Genomic DNA, 19,416 nt, shown 5'->3' with positions numbered 1-19,416 from the left:
GTTTTCGTTGGTTCACTCTCAGCCCTCAGATGCTCTGCTGCTGCTGCGAGGGCCGAGTGTGTCTTGTGTCTGAGGCTTCTCACTGCCATGTTTTCACTCGGCGAGCTTCGGCTTCAGCTCTCGGGGGGTCTGAGCCGTTTTCAAAGTGTTGGATCGTGGTTCTTCGTGAACAAAGTGTCAAAAGTGGCGAGCAGCAAGCATCCGTGCTGTTTTACCCGGAGGTGTCGTGTTACTTTGTGAAAGCAGAGAGAAATTTTTAAAAATAACACAACAAAAAATATTTCTCCTCTCACTGTTTTTCTTATTTTCATAAATGTTTCTTTTTTTTTCCCAGTGAATTGAAAAAAAGTTGGAATTTTTATATAAAAATAAAACCACATTTGTTCTGCTGCCTGTCTTAATTCTTTCATTGACAACTCATGTGACATACTGTAGCACAAAAAGAATCAAAAAATTAAGCAATCTTTTCTAAAAATGTACCAAAGTTGACCAAAAATAAAACTCATTCTTGAACAACAGATTTTGTTTTTGTTAACTTGGCAATACCAAATATTAAATTGACCAGGAGGAAGTATAACTACAAGTTTAAAGCTGCATATTTTCTTTTTCTATGGTTTATTAGGATATTTCTGTGGTTTTGAGAACCAAAAATCATCTGTGTAGTTTTACATCGCTCTCAGAGCCAGAAGAGAAGCTCATTAGTAGCCTCATTAGCCAACATGAATTATAAATAAACATAATAATCTTGTATTTGCAGCACGGCATGTTCAAATATGTCAACTGTGACACGTTACGCACCCACATGAAAGTGGACTGACCATACTAACACAGTGTATACCGTACCATTTCCTTGGGGGAGGAGCACTGCCCCCCCCAAGAAACCAAACAAAAATCAATGTAAGTTTAATGAAAACTAATCTTTCACTTCAGCTCAGTGTTGGAGTCTCTTCTGCTTATCTTAAGACTTGTTGACTAAACCTCCACAGCAGATCAGGGCCTTAGTTTACCTCTTTATCACTACCCATTATTTAATAATGTACAATAATTAATAACTCATTATTTCACTTCTTTGTTCTCCTTGATTGATTTGTATAATTATAGTTACTGCATTACAAAACACTTGAAAACATTTCAAAATAAAAGTCCTAACGTGTTTCAATGGGCAGAAACCCTTTGTGGAAAACATCACTTTGCTGCACCAAGAGTAGGGTTGTTGGTGTTCTCATTGTTCACATGATACTGAGACATGTTAGTTTCTTTCCTCTCCATGCAAGGAAGTTCATTCCCTGTGATGGAGATGAAGAGAGTAGCCAGAAAACCAGGGTGCACACGGTTCACAATCAGAGTTATGGACATAATATTTCACTCTTGAACAAACAACTGGTGGCTCCCTCAGCTGGAAGAAAAACACAGCTGCTAACTCAATGACAATACTTTGTTTTAATGAATATAAAAAGAAATGTACACAATAGTGATAGTGAACCAGTGAAAACATGACGTTCTATTCCAGTGTCCCATCAAGAAGTATCTCCTTATTAAATATCAATCTCTTGTAAACATAATAACATGTGAAGAAGGTACAGATCTCGGCCAAAACTGAAGAAAAATAATGATCATTGGAAGGACACACCTTATTTATTTTTTTATTAGGAACATGACCAGAATGAAAAAAAAGGGCGGCGACTAAACCAAACAATGTTTTTTTTTTTCTTAAAGGTCCAAAAAAAAAAAGAAAAGAAAGAAAGTCCCACAAAAATCAAAACACTTGAGGATGACGGCAGCTTGAAGCTGATGATTCTTGCAGCAGCTGGGCTCCCTACAGACCACAGTGCACTTATAGCCAGTGGGAACATCAGTGATGTAACAGCACAAGTTCAATCACAAAGTCGTCCTTGATTAATATAAGCGCTGCTGCTACTAAACGGTGTTCGATTGTGCTCTTACAACATCACGAGTACTGTTATCAACTACGACCACGAAGTCCTCCTCCTCCTATCCCCTTGGAGACGAAGGTCACTACCTGGAGCGACGGTCTTTTCTGTTCTTGTCGAGGCTTTTGTCCATGGTCTTTTCGTTGTCCCCTCTGCATTTGGGGCAGTACCACTTGCCCTTGGGCTTGTAGGTCAACCCCACGCAGGAGAAGTGGAACCACTCGATGGGGCACCCGTCGTTGTCGCAACCGATCATCTCGCCGTAAGACACTTGCTCGCACAGACAGTAAGTGGGCTCGTTGGGGTCGATGGCGAACTCCACCGGCGAGGCGTCCCGCTCCGTTTTGGACTTGCGCTTCTTCTTCTTCGCCGACTTGGACTTCTTTTCCCGCGGAGGAGGGACGGACAGGTCCTCCGAGGCGGCGTCGTCCACCATCGACCCGTTGGCGGACGGATGGCTCGAGTCGCGGCTCTCGCTGTTGCGTTGGCGCCGGGGCCGCCGCGTCGAGCTGCGTTCGGGCGCGGGCGGCTCCTGGACGCTGGACCGGCGCTCCGTGGTGACGCGCTCGGCCTCGCTGGGCTCCTGGAGGCACAGGGAGTGGGAGTCCATCTGTCGGGAGCGGTTCTCCACCAGCTCCGTCATCTGGGTCACCACGTGGATCTTCTCGTCGCCCAGCTCCTGGCTGAGGATGAGCGCCCGCTGCAGCTGGTTCTGCAGCCGCTTCCTCTGAGCCGCGTCCTGCTCGCCTTTGTACTTCTCAAACACCTCGTCCACCTCCTTCAGCACCTCTGTGGAGCACAACACAACACAAACGTTAATGAAACTGAGTGTAAAGAAGAGCATTTTTGTGAAACTTGACTGCATTTATGTAGCGTTTAAAGCAGAAGTAAGCGATCCGGTCGTTTTGGCTAACTTCCTGTCAGCCGATGGAGTAAGCAGTCCCCGCCCTCGTCCCTACGTCACCACATTCACGTGCATCCCTTGGCTGCACACACAGAGAGGACCGCCCCTTTATGCCGTTCTCTCTCCTCATTGGATAAAGGTTGTAGGATACAAGGAAAGTTTTCTCCTCGGCTCAGAGCAGAGCAGAGGGACTGACAGACCCGTGCTTCAGACCAAACACTCTATGTAAGTGATTGCTGTCGGAAGATATAACTATTTAACACTTATATTAACACAAATATTCCGCTTACTTCTGCTTTAAGCCCTCCAGGTTGGCGGAAAGCTCCTGTCTCAAGTGGAGGAGTTTAAGTATCTAAGGGTCTTTGAGGTTCACGAGTGAGGGAACGATGGAGCGTGAGATTGACAGGCAGATCGCTGGAAGTAATGCGGATCGGTGTACCTCCCGAAAGAACTGGAGGAGGTGTCCAGAGAGAGGAGTCTGGGTGTCCTATCTTTGATTACTGCCCCTGCGAATCGGCCCCGGACAAGTGGAAGAAGACGGACAGATGGACGGATGGACAGGCAGTTGGGGCATTTAGGCTGCCAACCATGTTCTACTGGAGACCACCGGTCACTGAGGTTCAGTAGTTCAACATTTTGGCCCATTGCCATAATCCCTATAGTCATAGCAGTAGGTTCGTTACCTTTAATTGTCGGTGCAAGCTATTTTTAGAACGGCGGAGCAGAGCCGCGAGCTGCTCAGAGCTACGCTACGGAGGCTAATGGGATTTCTTGGTTTCCCTCATCAAACTCATCAAATACACAATCCAACAACTCCAAAACGCTCTGGTGGACAAGTTGTGACCTGCACATTCACCACGCTATGAGATAATAACACAACGTTACCAGACAGAGTTGTTTTAGAGGGAAATTCATGCAAAACCGCTGATGCACGTTCCTGTCTGGGGCTAATTTTCGGCAAGCAGTCTCTGCATTTACCTTGAAAACAACTCTGTCTCATAGTGTGGTGGATGTGCAGGTCACAACCATAGACTGTAAAAAGAATGGACGTAGCGTCCGTGACGTCACCCATTGGTTTGGAGGAGTCTGTTTTGTGCCGCTACTACGGGGGTTTGAGCCGCGCCATGTTGGATTCTACTTGCCATATTTGGAGCGGTGCGGCCGTTGGCCGGCCGAGAGCCCGCCCACTGGCCTCGTAGCAGCGGTCGCCGGACCTGTCACTCAACGGTTCTGCTCCCTAATTGGCCAGAACTTTAAACCTAATAACAGTAAAACTGTAGAGTTTAAAAAAAATTCACCCCCCTCAGAGTGTGTGCGGGGGTAGAAACTATCGATTGAGACCAAAAAAATAAAATGTACCAGGCTGTAAATATGTTTTTTCAAGCTGTAAAATCGGCTATTTTAACATGGGGCTCAATTAGAGTTGCTCCCTTCTGGAGCCAGCCCCCAGCGACAGCCGGGGGGATTGCAGCTTTTTGAATGCGGAAGTGAGCTTCACTTCTCAGACCGACAACTGCCCCCTTGGTCACAACTTGTCCACCAGAGCGTTTTGGAGTTGTTGGATTGTGTATTTGATGAGTTTGATGAGGGAAACCAAGAAATCCCATTAGCCTCCGTAGCGTAGCTCTGAGCAGCTCGCGGCTCTGCTCCACCGTTCTAAAAATAGCTTGCACTGACAATTAAAAGGTAACGAACCTACTGCTATGACTATAGGGATTATGGCAATGGGCTAATTCGCCAAAATGTTGAACTATCACTTCAAGTTCAGGAACATTAAGCATGACCCTTCTGGAAATAGCCAATAGAAGATTGTAAACAACCTGGAGGTCAACTCACCCAGAAGTTTGCACCACGTGATTGGCTGATTGCATGACTATAACTGGAGTTATAAAGTGCTCCCTTCAAAGTTTTCAGCAGACATTTTAAACTTATTTGCTGAAGTGAAACAGAAGTTAGACATGTTGGAGGCATAAGCTGAAGGAAAAGGAGGAGGAGGAGGAGGAGGAGGTGGTGCCGGGCAACAGTGAGCTCCTGCCCACCGGAAATGACGCCGGTTGAAGGGGGTTGCCTTGACGAGGAGACTATCCGGCTCTGCAGTTCAAGCTCGACGGAGCAGCAGCAGCAGCAGCAGCGGAGGAGCTCCCGTCGTGTTGCCTCCTGGAGATGTGTAACAACAACCTCTCTTTAACAAAAACACAACCCCTAAACCTAACACGTTTGAGCTCCGGTCCATGTTTGTATGTTTGTCCACCGATGTTGTCGACAGAACTTCTCTGGAGCGGAAGTCCCTTTACCGCGGCTCAACAGAAAACAATGAGATTTGTTTTTCCTGTACTTAAAGGCTTTTGGCAACAATACTAATTGGCTTTTTTGCTCCACACTCATTCGTACGTGTTAATAGCTGAATACTGAACCCATCTCACTAATAAAGAGGCGATATTTAAACAGTTAACCCCGGTGTGCCTTTGGTGTTCAGACTGTCACACCAGACTACATTGAGAAAACGCCTGTTTCTGATGAAACCATGGTCACTGGGGGAAATCCACACATTAGTGAACACATTTCACCATAAATCTACACTTTAACCTAGATTATGTGTCTCGGCACACTTTCAACACGCAAATAAAGCTTTTATTTTCAATAAATTACCAAGTTTTGTCATTGTTTTTCACGTTATAATCCTTTCGAAACGCTACGGTGGGCGGCAGGAGTGTAGTGGTGTGTACCCAATGTAAAAGTGAATTTTATTTATCAAACGGTGATAAATTATAAATTATATTAACGCCGGATTTGCCACAGGACACTAAATATTCAGTTACATGTTAGTTGCAGGTGATAAAATGCGTCAAGGTTTACGCAAAAGAAGGAAGTAGTAGATTTCAGCGTTTCTTTCAACCAGTTTGGTGGCATGACACAAAACAGGACGAAGTATATCCGGGCTAGGCTACATGTCGCTTGGCTCGGTTGATAATTCAACACTTGGGGCTTGGGTGGTTACAATTTTGCACATTTTTATGAAAGTATCAATCGTAATGAACATGATCGATGGAGGTGCTCGCTTTTTTCTTTTCTTTTTTTCTGCAAAATGGGAACACTGTAGCCTCGCGCCTGCTCCTCCACCATTTCACAGTTAAGAGCCCATCCTTCAAACACACCAACCGTCAATGTTTCTTCCACTTTTACGCACACACACACGCAGTCGTAACGCACGATAGAAGCGTATTTTTTCCACACTGTACCTTGATACTTCGCGTCAATTTCTCGAAGCAGGGAAACATTTCTTTGTATGTCCAAAGGTAGGGACTCCACACATTCCAGATAATCCTCCACATAGTTGACCAGTTGTTGCGACTTGTCGGCATTTGGATAGTGGTGGCCTAACATCGTCTCTACGATGCATAGAGGCACTAAGAAGAATATAAAGGAAATGTAAAAGGGGAAAAAAATATACAGTTAAAATCTAAAAAAAAAAAAAAAAATGCTTGGCGACTTTGCAGCTTGTAGGGCAGTTCCAAGCAGCAGTTCACTTCAAACAAAACTCAAGCCACTGCGCATGCGGGAGTATTTTCCTTTTATGGGATTGTACAGTTTCCTCTCGCGTGTCGTCACCGAAGGCAGGGCCACGAGGGTTCGGGAGCTCGCGATTGGTCGAGAGCGAGCTCATTAGCATAGAATTTTCCCGGGAAAATAAACCAGAGGGAGAAACTGAAAACACAGCGCTGCCATTAGTTTAGACGGAGGTTGAATGTGACCTTCGTGTTAGATTAAAGGCACAATGAGAAGTTTATTCAAATGTTTTTTTGTTTTACTTTATTAACTTTTATCAATGTTTTGTCTTTGTTTATTTACCTACATCATGACAAGTAGATATAAATCAGTTTGCCAGAATTCAAAATAGGCCTATTAAATTTATTCCATTGGAGTCAAGCTCCATTTTGAACAATGGGCTCTTTGCACAGCTCCACTACTTCCTGAACTTAAGGCAGCTCTTTTATTTCTTGTCTTACATTATTGGACAAACTGATTAATCCAGGTGCGTCTGAGTAGTCACAATGGTCAGACACACCTGGATTAATCAGTTTGTCCAATAATGTAAAACAGGAAATAAAAGAGCTGCCTTAAATTCAGGAAGTAGTGGAGCTGTGCATAGAGCCCATTAAGCCTCTAACTACAGTTATTAAAATCAGCAACTACCTACAAATTTTAGTCTTTGGCCATGTTTTTACAAGTCGGTTGACTTTAAAAACAACAAGATTTTCCGTCATGTGAAGACTCAAACACAATTCAACTTATACAATTTATGCAATACTGGTAACCCCATTATTTTATTATTCATAAAGTTTTTTTTTTAATGAACTCCCTCATTTGAGCTGTTTCTACCTGATCTTGAATTTTACTTAAAGTCTCTAACAAGAGGTCCATGATAGCTATTCTGAAGAAGTCAATGTGTTCCTATGTATTTGTTAATAATAATAATTTAAAAAAATAAATAAAAGATGATGAATCTATATCACTGTAGCTACATAATAGGCTAGATGTTCCCCTCCGATAAGTGTAGCTGTAATCATGAGACTTACTGTAACCTCAACTTTTGTGAAGTGGCTTTAATTGTTAATCAAAACTAAACAAAAGACAAAAGAAACCATGAGCAGCGATGACAGGACACGTGTTATAGTGTCTGACTATAACAATATACAGGTTCCTCCTTTAGGCTCCATATGTTGGACAAGCGAACCACCTGCTCTGTTTCCTCTTTCTGTATCACAGAAAGTCCGTTCATCTTTTCACTGTTGTGTGAATTGATACTAACAGCCAGACCCGGCTGCAGAAACAAATTAAAGGGGGGGCATTACATTTTTTCAGGGGGGCACACTTTTTCAAACTATTTACTATCCAATGTAGTCTCTCTCTCTCTTTCTCTTTCACTCACTCAATACTTTTTAACACACAAATGAGGCATTCTGGTGTATTCTGAGGAGAAAATAGAAGGAAACGATAAGATTGCTTCAGATTTAAAAAAAAAAAAAAAAAAAAAAAGCAGATTTAGCACTAACTGAGGTTCCTATCATTGTAAAAGCAAGAATGGCTGGAGTGTATGGAACTGGTCTAGTGGGGAGCAAAAACAAAACTCATTTTTTTTAGATCTTCTGGCCTGAGCCAGTTTCCTCTGCTCTTTCAGGCCACACTTTACTGTTCCATCACGTCTCTCATCTCTATCTTGATAGTTTACTGTCAGATATTGAGGTTCCCACATGCGTGAGCTTTACGCTGCTGAATAATCAGAACAGACATTTCCTATGATTATAGAATTAGCCTATATATACAGCAGGACAACACAATTTAAATAAACTAACTTTTATAAATAATAATAAAGGCCATCTTAATCCTTTACGCAACCATGGTGCACCTGTCTTACCTTTTCTTTTGCTCTCTGTTGGCCCTGTTTGGATTTTACTATTTATTAATATGTTTTGTTATTTGTTTTCTCTTATTGCACCCTGTAACTTTATTAAGAAAGGAGCTACATCAATGAATGAATGGAGTTTTAACTCTACAGTCGTACATTGCTATGTTAGTGGGACTGTTGTGGGACTGGTCACCGTTATATCATCAGTAGTAGTTTGTATTGGTTTTGATTTACTGTGTTTTCCACTATGACGTCATGTTTACTTGAGAAGGGCCCAGGATGAGTAGTCATAGTGTCAAATTGTGGAAAATGACAAATAAGTGCTAATGCTATATTAGAAATGCAACTATTATGACTATAAATTAGTAAACACACCAGACTATAGGCTATATATCACTATAACTATACTGATATGCAAATTAGGCCTCTGTCTTGTAGAGCCCCTGGGCAGTTCATCACCTCAGTCCAGGAAATACTGCTAGCTTTTATTTTGTCTGAAACTGATTTTGCAGTTTGAAGTCATGCTCAATGATGAATCACTGAGTCACGCGGTTCAAACACACTGCGGTCGGTTTTTTTCTTCTTCTTCTTCTTCCTCTGTCTTCTGTCACTTACTTTCGTTTCCTGAGTATCGATATCAGTTGGTAAGGGTTGAATTAGTCAAACCAAGTTACAATGCAATCTCGGGCTTCCTGTTTGTATTTTCAAAATAAAATCACCAAATGCATGCCACAGTCAATCCAGAAAGTTTATATCTCGAATTTATGTAAATAATACTGTTTGTCTTTTGCAATTTTTATTTATTTGATCATTGCACCTGTCCTATTTGTATTCAATGTACTTTTTTATTTAAAGTCATACATCATGTAATAAATTACAGTATGATTCTGCAATGCTGCACCCAAAAAAACAAGCAACAATTTGTCCTACCTAAGTTTAAAAAGGTTTCCATTTCTCAGCACAACCCTATAGGGTAGATGGAATTTTCTCAAAGAAGGTTTTGTTTTATGAAGGATAATAGAATAACATGATAAAAAAAAAGTGTAAATACTTGAAGGCATTAAAAGCTACAGAAATAGGAGAAAATGCATATATAAATGCAAAATAAATAATAATAATTTCTGTGTATTTATGTAAGCCTATGTTAATAAGGTTTGATACGTGATTCTTGAATGGGATTTGTTAACAGAAAAGAAATAGTAACATTTCTAGTAGTATTACTTTTAATTAGCCTACTAAATTGCATTGTCATTACCAAAATGAATTTATTCGCACATAGCCTACTTTTATTTGTAGAGGAACTCATTTCCGGTGATGTGGTGTGTACCTATGTGAGCTTGACGCTGCTGTTTATTTAGCAGCGGGCCCGAGCTGCTGTTGTTCCACTTTGAGCGACAGTCAGGTGAAGTAACTACCGCGGGAAACGGAACCGTCAGTCAGCACCTGTCAACATGAAGACCGCTGTTGTGCTCGTTGTTGTGGCCTGCTGCGCCGTGTCAGGTAAGCCTGCTCGACCCCAGTTACTTTATACCAAACATTACCTAATAGATTTGACAAGTTTTGACAACTCAGCAGAATTTCTGTAGTTTTACTAATAGATTTTCTAAATAATTGTAGGCCTATTCGCATTAGAGTTGGACTGTCTTATTATTTATTATAAGAAAGTCTCCGTTTTAATGACAGTGAGGACAAATGAGACATTAGATGTGTTTTTCTTTTTTTCATCAGTGCTGAGTGTGACTTCCTGGATTGTTTAGGGAACAGAAATTTCCGCAGTCTTTCGATAGTGTCTGAGTCACATGTCTGCTGGCAGAAGAGCGCAGTTTTTTTTAGGTGACCAGATAAATCTGCAACTTGTTTCGTTGCCGGAAGTCGCTCTTTAGGAAAATTAAATTAAATCAAATCAAAGACTATAGGGTTGATGTTGAAGTTGAAGAATGATACTTTATTTTTTGCTTGTTGTTTTCTTAAAGGTTGATTACTTAACTTTTATTACTGCTTCATAAAAGATTCATCTGATATGATCATGCCTTCCTGAGTAGACCTACCCCCCTGGCTGGTAAAAGTCGGCCATCTGTGTGACCAGGCCGTAAATGGGGCATTACAGTCACCACAACCTCAACCTGCAGATAAGCACTCATCAGGGGTCATAAATGCGCTGAGGGCTGGTGTACTAACCCTAACCCTGAAGCAGTAAAGCTATTACACCATGTTAGGAAAGGTCCTTTTCGTTTTGTATTGACTTGTAAAAGAAGAATTGAATTGAAGACAGATTTTGGCATAGTTGAATAAATACAGCACATGAGTCTTTCCTTCTGCCCCGCTGGTTCCATGGCCAGAATCAGGCCCAGAAAAGGTTTGATTATTAGATGATACTTCCACATTTGGACCAATTCCATAACCAGAATTTCTTCAGATGTGAACCAAACTCAAACCAAGGACCCATGCAGGCACACGATGGGAGTCGGAAGGTTAATTTCTTTATGGTGCTATTATGGAGCTTGTTTTTCTGTGACCTTTTGGGGAGAAGCAACTAGAGAGGCAAAGGGGTTTTTTTCTCGGTGGTAAGCAAAACAAGATGGCAGATGGCAGGTTTTCAGTTCGTTTCACCACCAACAAGGTACGAGACGGTATATATATTAGTATTGAAATGGATTTGTTTCTCCCTCTCTGTTTTTTGACTGAAGTGCTGTCATTGGCCGAAGGCGTCAAGGAATCCAAACCTCCTGCAACCGTATCTCCTGCAGAGCAGTTTGGCGCCTCTACACCCAGCCACTCCAACCAGACGACCACCCCCACCAATACTACAACCACCACCAAGACTACACCAACCACCGCCACCAAGACTACACCAACCACCGCCGGCAATACTACAAGCCCCAAGCCTACAACCACCCCCCCTAAACCTACAACCACCACCCCCAAGCCTACAACCACCACCCCTAAACCTACAACTACCACCCCTAAACCTACAACCACCGCCCCTAAACCTACAACCACCACTCCCAAACCTACAACCACCACTCCCAAACCTACAACCACCAAGCCTACAACCACCGCCAAACCTACAACCAAGCCACCACCTGTCCCTGAACCCACACCCCCCACCAACTTGACCGTAGGAAACTACAACCTAACGAATGACAAGAAGGAGGTGTGCCTGAAGGCTAGCATGGCGCTGCAGATCCGATTGGCGTCACCAGAGGTACTGTACATTTCCTTTAGTTACAGCCCGACACAATGAAAGATTCTCATCTTTAAAGGGACAACGAGGAGTTTCTCCATCGGCAGAACGATAAATTCCGCGACAATAAAAAAAGTCTCATATTAATGTGGATGAATCTACGTTACCCACACTTGTTAATGGGCCCATTTTCGATAAATATATCGTTTTGTCTCTATCGTTATTTTGTTAGCATTTCCTTACTTTCGGTTTCGCGGCGAGTCATGAGAATAACGCCACCGAATCGCCGTTTATTGTCGGGACTACGACGGTATGTGATCGTCTTCCAACCTCTGACTTTAATTCTTGATGAATGAAAACATGAGTCTGTCTTGCGGCGGTCAAAGAATTTCACGGTGCGCGCGGAGGCTCATAAATGTTGTGTGAAAACGCTTTAATTTTCCAAAACTCCTCGTTGTCCCTTTAAACCTGGATTTTACGATGTTGTTAGGAAATTATCGAAATAGGCCGTATACTTTCTGCACGAGTCTCTGACTCAGCACTCCGCAGTGCTACTGTCAGCAGCCAATTTCAGGAATTGAGAAAATCATCTCATACGCGTTTTTGATTTCCTCCTTATCGTGGGATTGACGAATGCAGAAGGTTAACCATGTGTCATCTTTGTGTCATGAGACGGTTGCTAAACCTAAGTGACCATCTTGTTTACTCGTAGACACATTGCTGCCATGGTGCCCTCGGGTACACTTTGATACACTTCGATGGCCTGATCTTCTCTGTTTGTGTTTCAGGCCAATGGGACCTTCATTGTTCAGCCAGAACAGACTACGGCTACAGGAAGTTGTGGGGAAGCCAGGGCAAACCTAACCCTGGTCTTCAAAGAGGGCACCATCACCTTCATGTTCAACAAGGTACGTTTGATTTCCTAGATAAGACACAAATTCAACGTTATCTTATAGTATACAGTCTTTGTTTTGTCCAATACCTTCATCTTTGATCTGTTCACACTAATTTGGAATTACATTATTGGGGAGTTTACCATGGAAAGTTCACGGTTGAACTGGAATCTGGAATCAAAGAGCGCTGTTAAAGAAAAAGGGGAACTGTAGCTGTCAGGCCAGTCCGGAGAGCATGTGACAGGGAAACTGTATCACACTGTCTTTGTCTACAATGGTTGCGTAATCCCCATAGTAGGTTTTCATGTGACACTTGTGATGAGCAGGTTAAAGGTATTCGATGAACCAATGTATCATTGCCAATGTCACTGCCCAGCCCAGGTATCAAACAGCCTGAACAACCTTTATCTCGACTCACACGAATTATATTTGCAAATGTCCAGTGAGCACAGCGGCTGCAGTAACTCAGGTCCATAAAAAGAAAGATTTATGAACAAAGACCTGCTGATTATTTTGTTTATTAATCACATGACCAGGAACTCAGGCCAGGTGTCTCTCATGTCTTTACATGACTGTGACTGACATATAACTGACTGTTCAAATGTTAAAACGGTTTGTTAAGGATTAGTCGTCCAGATGGGCCGACTGGGTCTCTAATGATGAGCAATCTTGTGTCAGTGCTGCTTTCATTTTCATTACGGAAAAAAGTGAAATTGTCCATATAAGATAAATCATTTATAGCAGCACTTCCCATTTTTGATATTTAAGCTCTTGTGATTTGATATATTTATCAGCATACAAAGATTTTAAAATGGAAATATTGATTATAAATATATAGCTTCTAGACTAGACTCAATCTTTTGCATTTCAATGTGATTTTCATCGTTTGGCAAATTGATGGAAATACATTTACACTTCACTGCTTACATACAACTTTTAATCATTTTAAAATACACAAATTCTAAATAACAAATTTGAAGAGAGACTTTTAAGAAACTACAAACATGTGTGTCAGATAGTTAACATATTTATAGCAAAATGAAATTTTGAGCAACGCCCAGTAGCTTGAAAAATCTCAGCTAACTGAAAACTAGGTTAGCCACTTAGCTTAGCTGGTAGAGCACAACACTCATTGTTCAGGTGGAAAGCTAGCATTAGCTACTGTTGGAAAACTACATGTATACGAAAATGTATTGTATGTTTGTTTGTTTTTTAAGAAATCACAGCTTGTCATGTGTAGCACACTTACTGGCAGAACAGTCCAGCAGTTCATACGTGTCATAAATGATTGAAAAACGTTTTATTTCAACAATCAGCAAGAGCAGACAGACACAATCTTTACCGCTCAGTTGTTCAGGTGGAAAGCTAGCATTAGCTACTGTTGGAAAACTACATGTATACGAAAATTTTATTGTATGTTTGTTTGTTTTTTAAGAAATCACAGCTTGTTATGTGTAGCACACTTACTGGCAGAACAGTCCAGCAGTTCATACGTGTCATAAATGATTGAAAAACGTTTCTTTCAACAATCAGCAAGAGCAGACAGACACAATCTTTACCGCTCAGTAACACCAAACATGCTCAGACAGCTTCACCCAGTAGCTAACGTTCCCATCACACCCAATCACGGTCTTGCTTGTTCATTGAAATGAAAGCTAATACCTCAAAGTTAGCTACTGTCAGGATTCAAGACTTTAACTACCCAGTATAAAACCTGTTCTGTGGTTTTGTGTCTCCTTCAGAGTGTCGCTGACAACTCTGCCTACGTCGACAGTCTGTCTTTCAAACTCTCATACGCCTTCATGAAAGGAGGTAAGTTGAGAGGTTTCGTGTTTTAATCCAGTTTCTGTTCACCATTTACTGCCATCAAACTTTAGACTCTTAAAAAATCTGGGTCACACTGTGTTGCAGCTGCAGGTGGCTATTGTGCAACACTGGCAAATATTAGCACAGAGCAGACGCATTTAAAGCTTTACAACTTCCTTGTTTTTGCGTGCGTGTTCAGTTATGTATAGATCTGATCTGTGGAATTACTGTCAAGCATGTGATGCTGGTAACAACCAACAGTCCAGTCTGACCAGTTTGGTTCCATATCAACATTTCTGTTTGTGGCAGTAGTCACAGTCAGCATCCTAAAATAAACCAAGTATGTTTTTTTTTGTTTTCTTCTTGCAGTAAATAAGGCTTATTCCGCCAGCAACACCTCATTGCACCTCTTCGCTACAAAGATCGGACACTCCTACTCCTGCAAGACTGAAGCTCTTTACATGGGGAGAGGCCTGTACCTGGATGTGGACCAGGACCGGATGCAGGGCTTCAACCTGCCCAAGAGCGGCGACTTTGGCTCCTGTAAGTGTCCTCATGAAGAAATGCACTGACCTTACTGTACATCCATTAATGAAAGTAGTAGTATTGCTGATGTAATGCCCATGCAATACCACAACAAAGACGTACTCACAGTCCTGCACTTATTAGCAAAATGTACCCAGTCAATTGTGCCGAATAGTGTTTTCAGGTACAGTAGTATTCAGTAATTGTAATGTAAAGAAGGATAATATGTAGTGTGGTATTTTACATTGAGATAAAAGGTACAAAATTAGAAATTACATTGTGGAATTACTTCATTTAAAGATCAGAACAGTTCTTCCATGAATGTTCATTATTCTTATTATTTAGTTTGTGTATTAGTCGCTCTGCAGTTAATAATACATTGTTCTGAGGAGGTCAAATCACAGTCTTCAGTCACACATTGGTATAGGTTACTGATGCACCCTGCAGCATTTTGGATTAAACCACCTGTCGCCCAGGAAGAGCTGGTTTTACCGCTCCAGCCTGAACCAGCCTGTGTGGGCTTGTGTACCACTGTACAGTACAGAATGTGCATGTACATACATACTATATTTGAGTAATTGCGCATTGAGGCAGCTACTTTGAAATGTCACGATGCAAACACTGGGAGCTTTTGATAGGAAATGTGAAAGTTAGAAACAGAGCTGTTCATAGCATTTACTTTAAAATAATTTGTTAGGTAAGATAGAAAATTTGTGCATGCAATCAAATGTAATTTATTAATTTCTTTAAATTACAAGAATGAGATGTAATTTAAATGAAATATTTCTATTTAATTTGTAAAAAAGAAAGAAAAGAAAGAAAGGAATTTAAATCTTAATTTGTAAAATAAATTGCAATTGAATATTTAACTCTGTATTGTATATGGGTATATATAATGTATGATTTTTTTTTTTTTTTTGGAATTAAGATTTCAATAATTAGTGCTAAAATTGATATACAAATAAAAACCCCAGGGACAGATCATTTTCAGTATAGTTCTGCTGTAGTGATAATGATATAGTAAAATTTATTTTCATATCATATCCTATCATGAAAATTGAATAGTGCTGCATTTGAGATTAATAAGGAAGTATGATTTTTCTTTTGAATTTGAATGTTGACAATGACATGTTTTATTATTTGAATATCAGAAGTCACAGATTTGTGTTTATACAGTGATAAATACACCTGTGCTTGATGAAATAACACCTATTGATTACTAAATTTGACATTGTTGGATTTTACTATTATTCATTCATTAATGTTGAGTTGTTGTGTGTTTTTCCAGCTGACGTCTGTGCTGCTGACAAGCCCGACTACAGAGTGGCCATCGGGGTGGGCATCACGCTGCTGGTGCTGATCGTGATCGTGGTGGTGGCCTACCTGCTGAGCCGCAGGAGGAGGACCGACGGCTACCAGACCCTGTGAGGCCGAGGTCGCCCAGAGGTCACTCCCGTTAGAAAGTGAGGCTCTTTCTCAGGGGCCGAGGAGCACTTCCTCCTATTGGCCTATAACGCTTAAATGTGATCAATAAGTATATTGGTTAATTAAAAGAGTTGTTATAAATTAATAAATCAAAGTAGCATTTCAAAGTTTAAAGTAAAATAAAAAAGATATTGTTAAATGTTCCTACTGTTCTGGTCAAATTGGATTTTATAATTTAAGGTACTTTGGGAAAATACCTTTAGATTTAACTTTTAGTTTTTCCATTTACTTTGATTTCTGGCTTTAACATGTGGAGTTGTGATCGATATGACGAGATGTTGGAGCAGCAGATCGAAGTCCAGCAGCTCTGACATAATCCACCGTTGGACTTTAGATTGAACGTTTCAGTCAAACACGCCGATCAAACAGCTTCACTCTGGATTAAACTCGAAAGTCAGAAATTGACATTTTTAAGTAGATGGAATAAAGTAAAGATTTGCGAGAATTGTAAGAATTTACAATTTTTTTTGTATTTACAATATACAATTTGTATATTAATTGACAATTTAAAGAGACATGAAGGAAACAGAATTCATGGTTGTAAAATTTAAATATATATTTGTTTGTTTTTTTCTTTGAGTTTAACAATCCTTCATTCATATATAAATTTGATTAATCAATAACTTTTGTATTATCATTGTTATTCCAGTAGATTTTATTTTAAAAGCCAAATATAAAACAGCACTCAACAATTTTTACATTTTATCCTTAAAACAGATTTAAACAAAGCAGAATATAATTCTAAATCTCGTCGCCCTCTAAACAAAGTGTTTCTATTATTCGGACACTAAACATGAGGAAGAGACCAATGACACAACTAATACAACTGACTGTAACTGTAACTGACCAAAGTGTCTCATCTTTACATATTTGCAGTAGACAGACAGTCTATTAAAGGTCAGTATTGTGATGATGTGAAATTCAAAGTCAAAGTGGTTGATATTGTTTTGTTTTTTAATCAATCAAACCCACATCAATCTCTCACTGAGCAGCGGAAGTAAAATAAAAGTCAGATTTTAATATTTGTCCGACCTAAAGAATAATTATATATACTGTATAGCCTATGCAGCTTGTTTTTGACAGAAACTTCAGCATTATGTGTCAAATGTTTTCTTATTCTTCTTCTTTTATTGTTTGAAAGAATCAAATCTTTTGTGTTTTTTTGTGTGTGTGTTTTTTTGTCCTTCAGGGATTTTATTATTAAAAAGAAGGGAATTGAACCAATCACTATAACGTTACAGGTGATTACAACGTGTTATCGCAATTATCACTTCATCCCAAAATGGGACGATTACTTAAGGATATCTGTAAGGGATTGTTTCTACCTTGTCAATATTAATTGCACTGATTGCTGTTCTGCTCTGCTTCTTGTTTTGACTGCCTGTTTGATAAACTACATGTAGCTGACGGACAATCCAATGCAGGTTGATTTAATCTGGACTAGATCTTTAATGGGTCACATATTCATCGCATCTCTCCTCCAATCACCAATCTATTTTTTTTTTTTTTGTTCATTTGGGAAATTTGCTAATGTCTTATTTGTGGTCTTTATGCTAAGCTAAGCCATGCTAAACTAACTTCCTACTTGCACTGTTCCTTTAAATCTACAGAATTGAACAGCTCACAGTGCACAGTCCAATTCACCACGCAAACAGACAAAACACAAACAGGCATCTTCATCGGACATCGACAACACACGTGCTGCAAATACAACACACAACACAACACAACACAAGTGTTTCCATGTGACGCTATAAAAGTGATGAACAAAACTGAGACGCACAAGTTGCACGGATGAGATTGAAATCGCATCCTAGTCTGCCTCCTAGTCTGGTTCGTCAACTATTAGCGTCCCCTGGAAACATTCCTCCCATTGTGTTGTGTTGTGTTGTGTCGTGTTGTTTTGGCAGCACGTGTGTGTCGTTAAATTGAAGATGAAGATGTTTCCTGTTTGGGTTTGTGCGTCGTCCGTTTGTGTGTGTTTTCCAAAGCTGCCGAAGCCGAGCTGAAGATTGGCTCGACTTGACCTCAGATATCAATGCTGCGTTCAAGTGCCAGACAAAAATGATGGAATTGGAAAATCATTAATGGTGTTAACTCCATAATCATTTTCCAATTCCAACATTTTTGTCAGGCACTTGAACGCAGCATTGATATTTGAGGTCATACTCATCGTCTTTCTCTCCTCTCTTATGGGATCAAGTCAGGTTTATATGGTCCGGTTGTGAGATTTCAGCTTTTGTATCTTGTGCTTTCACTTTGACACAAAACATTAACTGAAAAAATGAAACTGTATCTTATATGCTGACGGATTTTTTTTAGGGACGACTTTAACCAACAGTAAGTAGATTATAGAGTAAAGTAACAAGGTTGAAGAGGAAACTCAGAGGCTGAAATCTCAAAACCAGGAAACCAAACCAAAAAAAAAAACAGCAGTGAACTGGCCCTTTAACGCCTCAAACGCCTAAAAAAAGAAAGAAAGAAAGAAAGAAAAGCCCAGCAGCTGTAGTTCCACATCTCATCCACCAGGTGGCGCTGTGGAGTCAGAGGAGTGAACATAATGATGAGGGACATTTTACTGTCTGTAAAGTTTATTCACAGTGTGTGAGCACTTTTTTTTTTACCTGTTGTTAACTTCCTGTGCCAATAAAAAAAATATTGATATATTCTTAATCCTGTGAGTGTGTGTGTATCAGTAAAGTGTGGTGTCTTTATACAGATACAGTTTTATCTATAACTAATTAAAATGTCAAAACCCTCCCTATAGGTTAGTAGAAAATAAAAAAAATAATAAGAAGAAAATAGAAAAGAATAAGAATAGATATGGGTCAATAAATACAATAACATGCCTTTAAATGCATCAAAAATCATAATAGTTTAATAAAAGTTGACATTAACAGATATATAGTAGCCTATGTCACTACTAATTTTTTATTTTATTCATTTTTTATCTTATTTATGATTTCTTTACCAATCCATTTATTATTTAGGTTAGGTTAGGTTTATTGGTCTCCACCAGGGAGAAATTTGTCACGGAGACAACACGTTGCATACATAAAAAACACATACAGTGCAAAAAGTACATCAGGTTAAAAGACTGGTGGATTAAAAACAGACCACACTGGACAATCCCTCACATACAGCAAACTGATGTGAACGTCATTCACATGCATCCACACTGCTGCACTAACTGGAATCATAAATATACATTCATATCAGCATCACATAACCTCAAACCTACATTAATCCATTCACTCACATAATTATGTCCATAGTTTGAG

The 19,416-nt window shown here is 40.2% G+C and overlaps 2 protein-coding genes across 2 annotated transcripts; one reads left to right on the top strand and one right to left on the bottom strand.

Annotated features, from left to right (window-relative positions):
- Positions 1 to 1,425: 1,425 nt before the first annotated feature.
- ing2 (inhibitor of growth family, member 2) lies at positions 1,426 to 6,296 on the bottom strand. The gene is made up of 2 exons (XM_083993487.1): positions 6,075 to 6,296; positions 1,426 to 2,720 (listed from the first exon to the last, which is right to left on the bottom strand). The coding sequence occupies exons 1-2, from the start codon at positions 6,217 to 6,219 to the stop codon at positions 2,017 to 2,019; spliced, it is 849 nt and encodes a 282-aa protein (XP_083849613.1). The 5' UTR covers positions 6,220 to 6,296; the 3' UTR covers positions 1,426 to 2,016.
- A 3,281-nt stretch (positions 6,297 to 9,577) lies between these two features.
- Positions 9,578 to 18,808, top strand: LOC311002060 (macrosialin-like). The gene is made up of 6 exons (XM_083993277.1): positions 9,578 to 9,742; positions 10,930 to 11,447; positions 12,215 to 12,334; positions 14,062 to 14,131; positions 14,495 to 14,668; positions 15,939 to 18,808. The coding sequence occupies exons 1-6, from the start codon at positions 9,694 to 9,696 to the stop codon at positions 16,076 to 16,078; spliced, it is 1,071 nt and encodes a 356-aa protein (XP_083849403.1). The 5' UTR covers positions 9,578 to 9,693; the 3' UTR covers positions 16,079 to 18,808.
- Positions 18,809 to 19,416: the final 608 nt, after the last annotated feature.

The sequence above is a fragment of the Trachurus trachurus genome (assembly GCF_905171665.1).
Source record: "Trachurus trachurus genome assembly, chromosome: 18".
NCBI lineage: Eukaryota > Metazoa > Chordata > Actinopteri > Carangiformes > Carangidae > Trachurus > Trachurus trachurus.
Note: the sequence above shows the minus strand (reverse complement) of the source record. Positions and strands in the feature narration are given on the sequence as shown.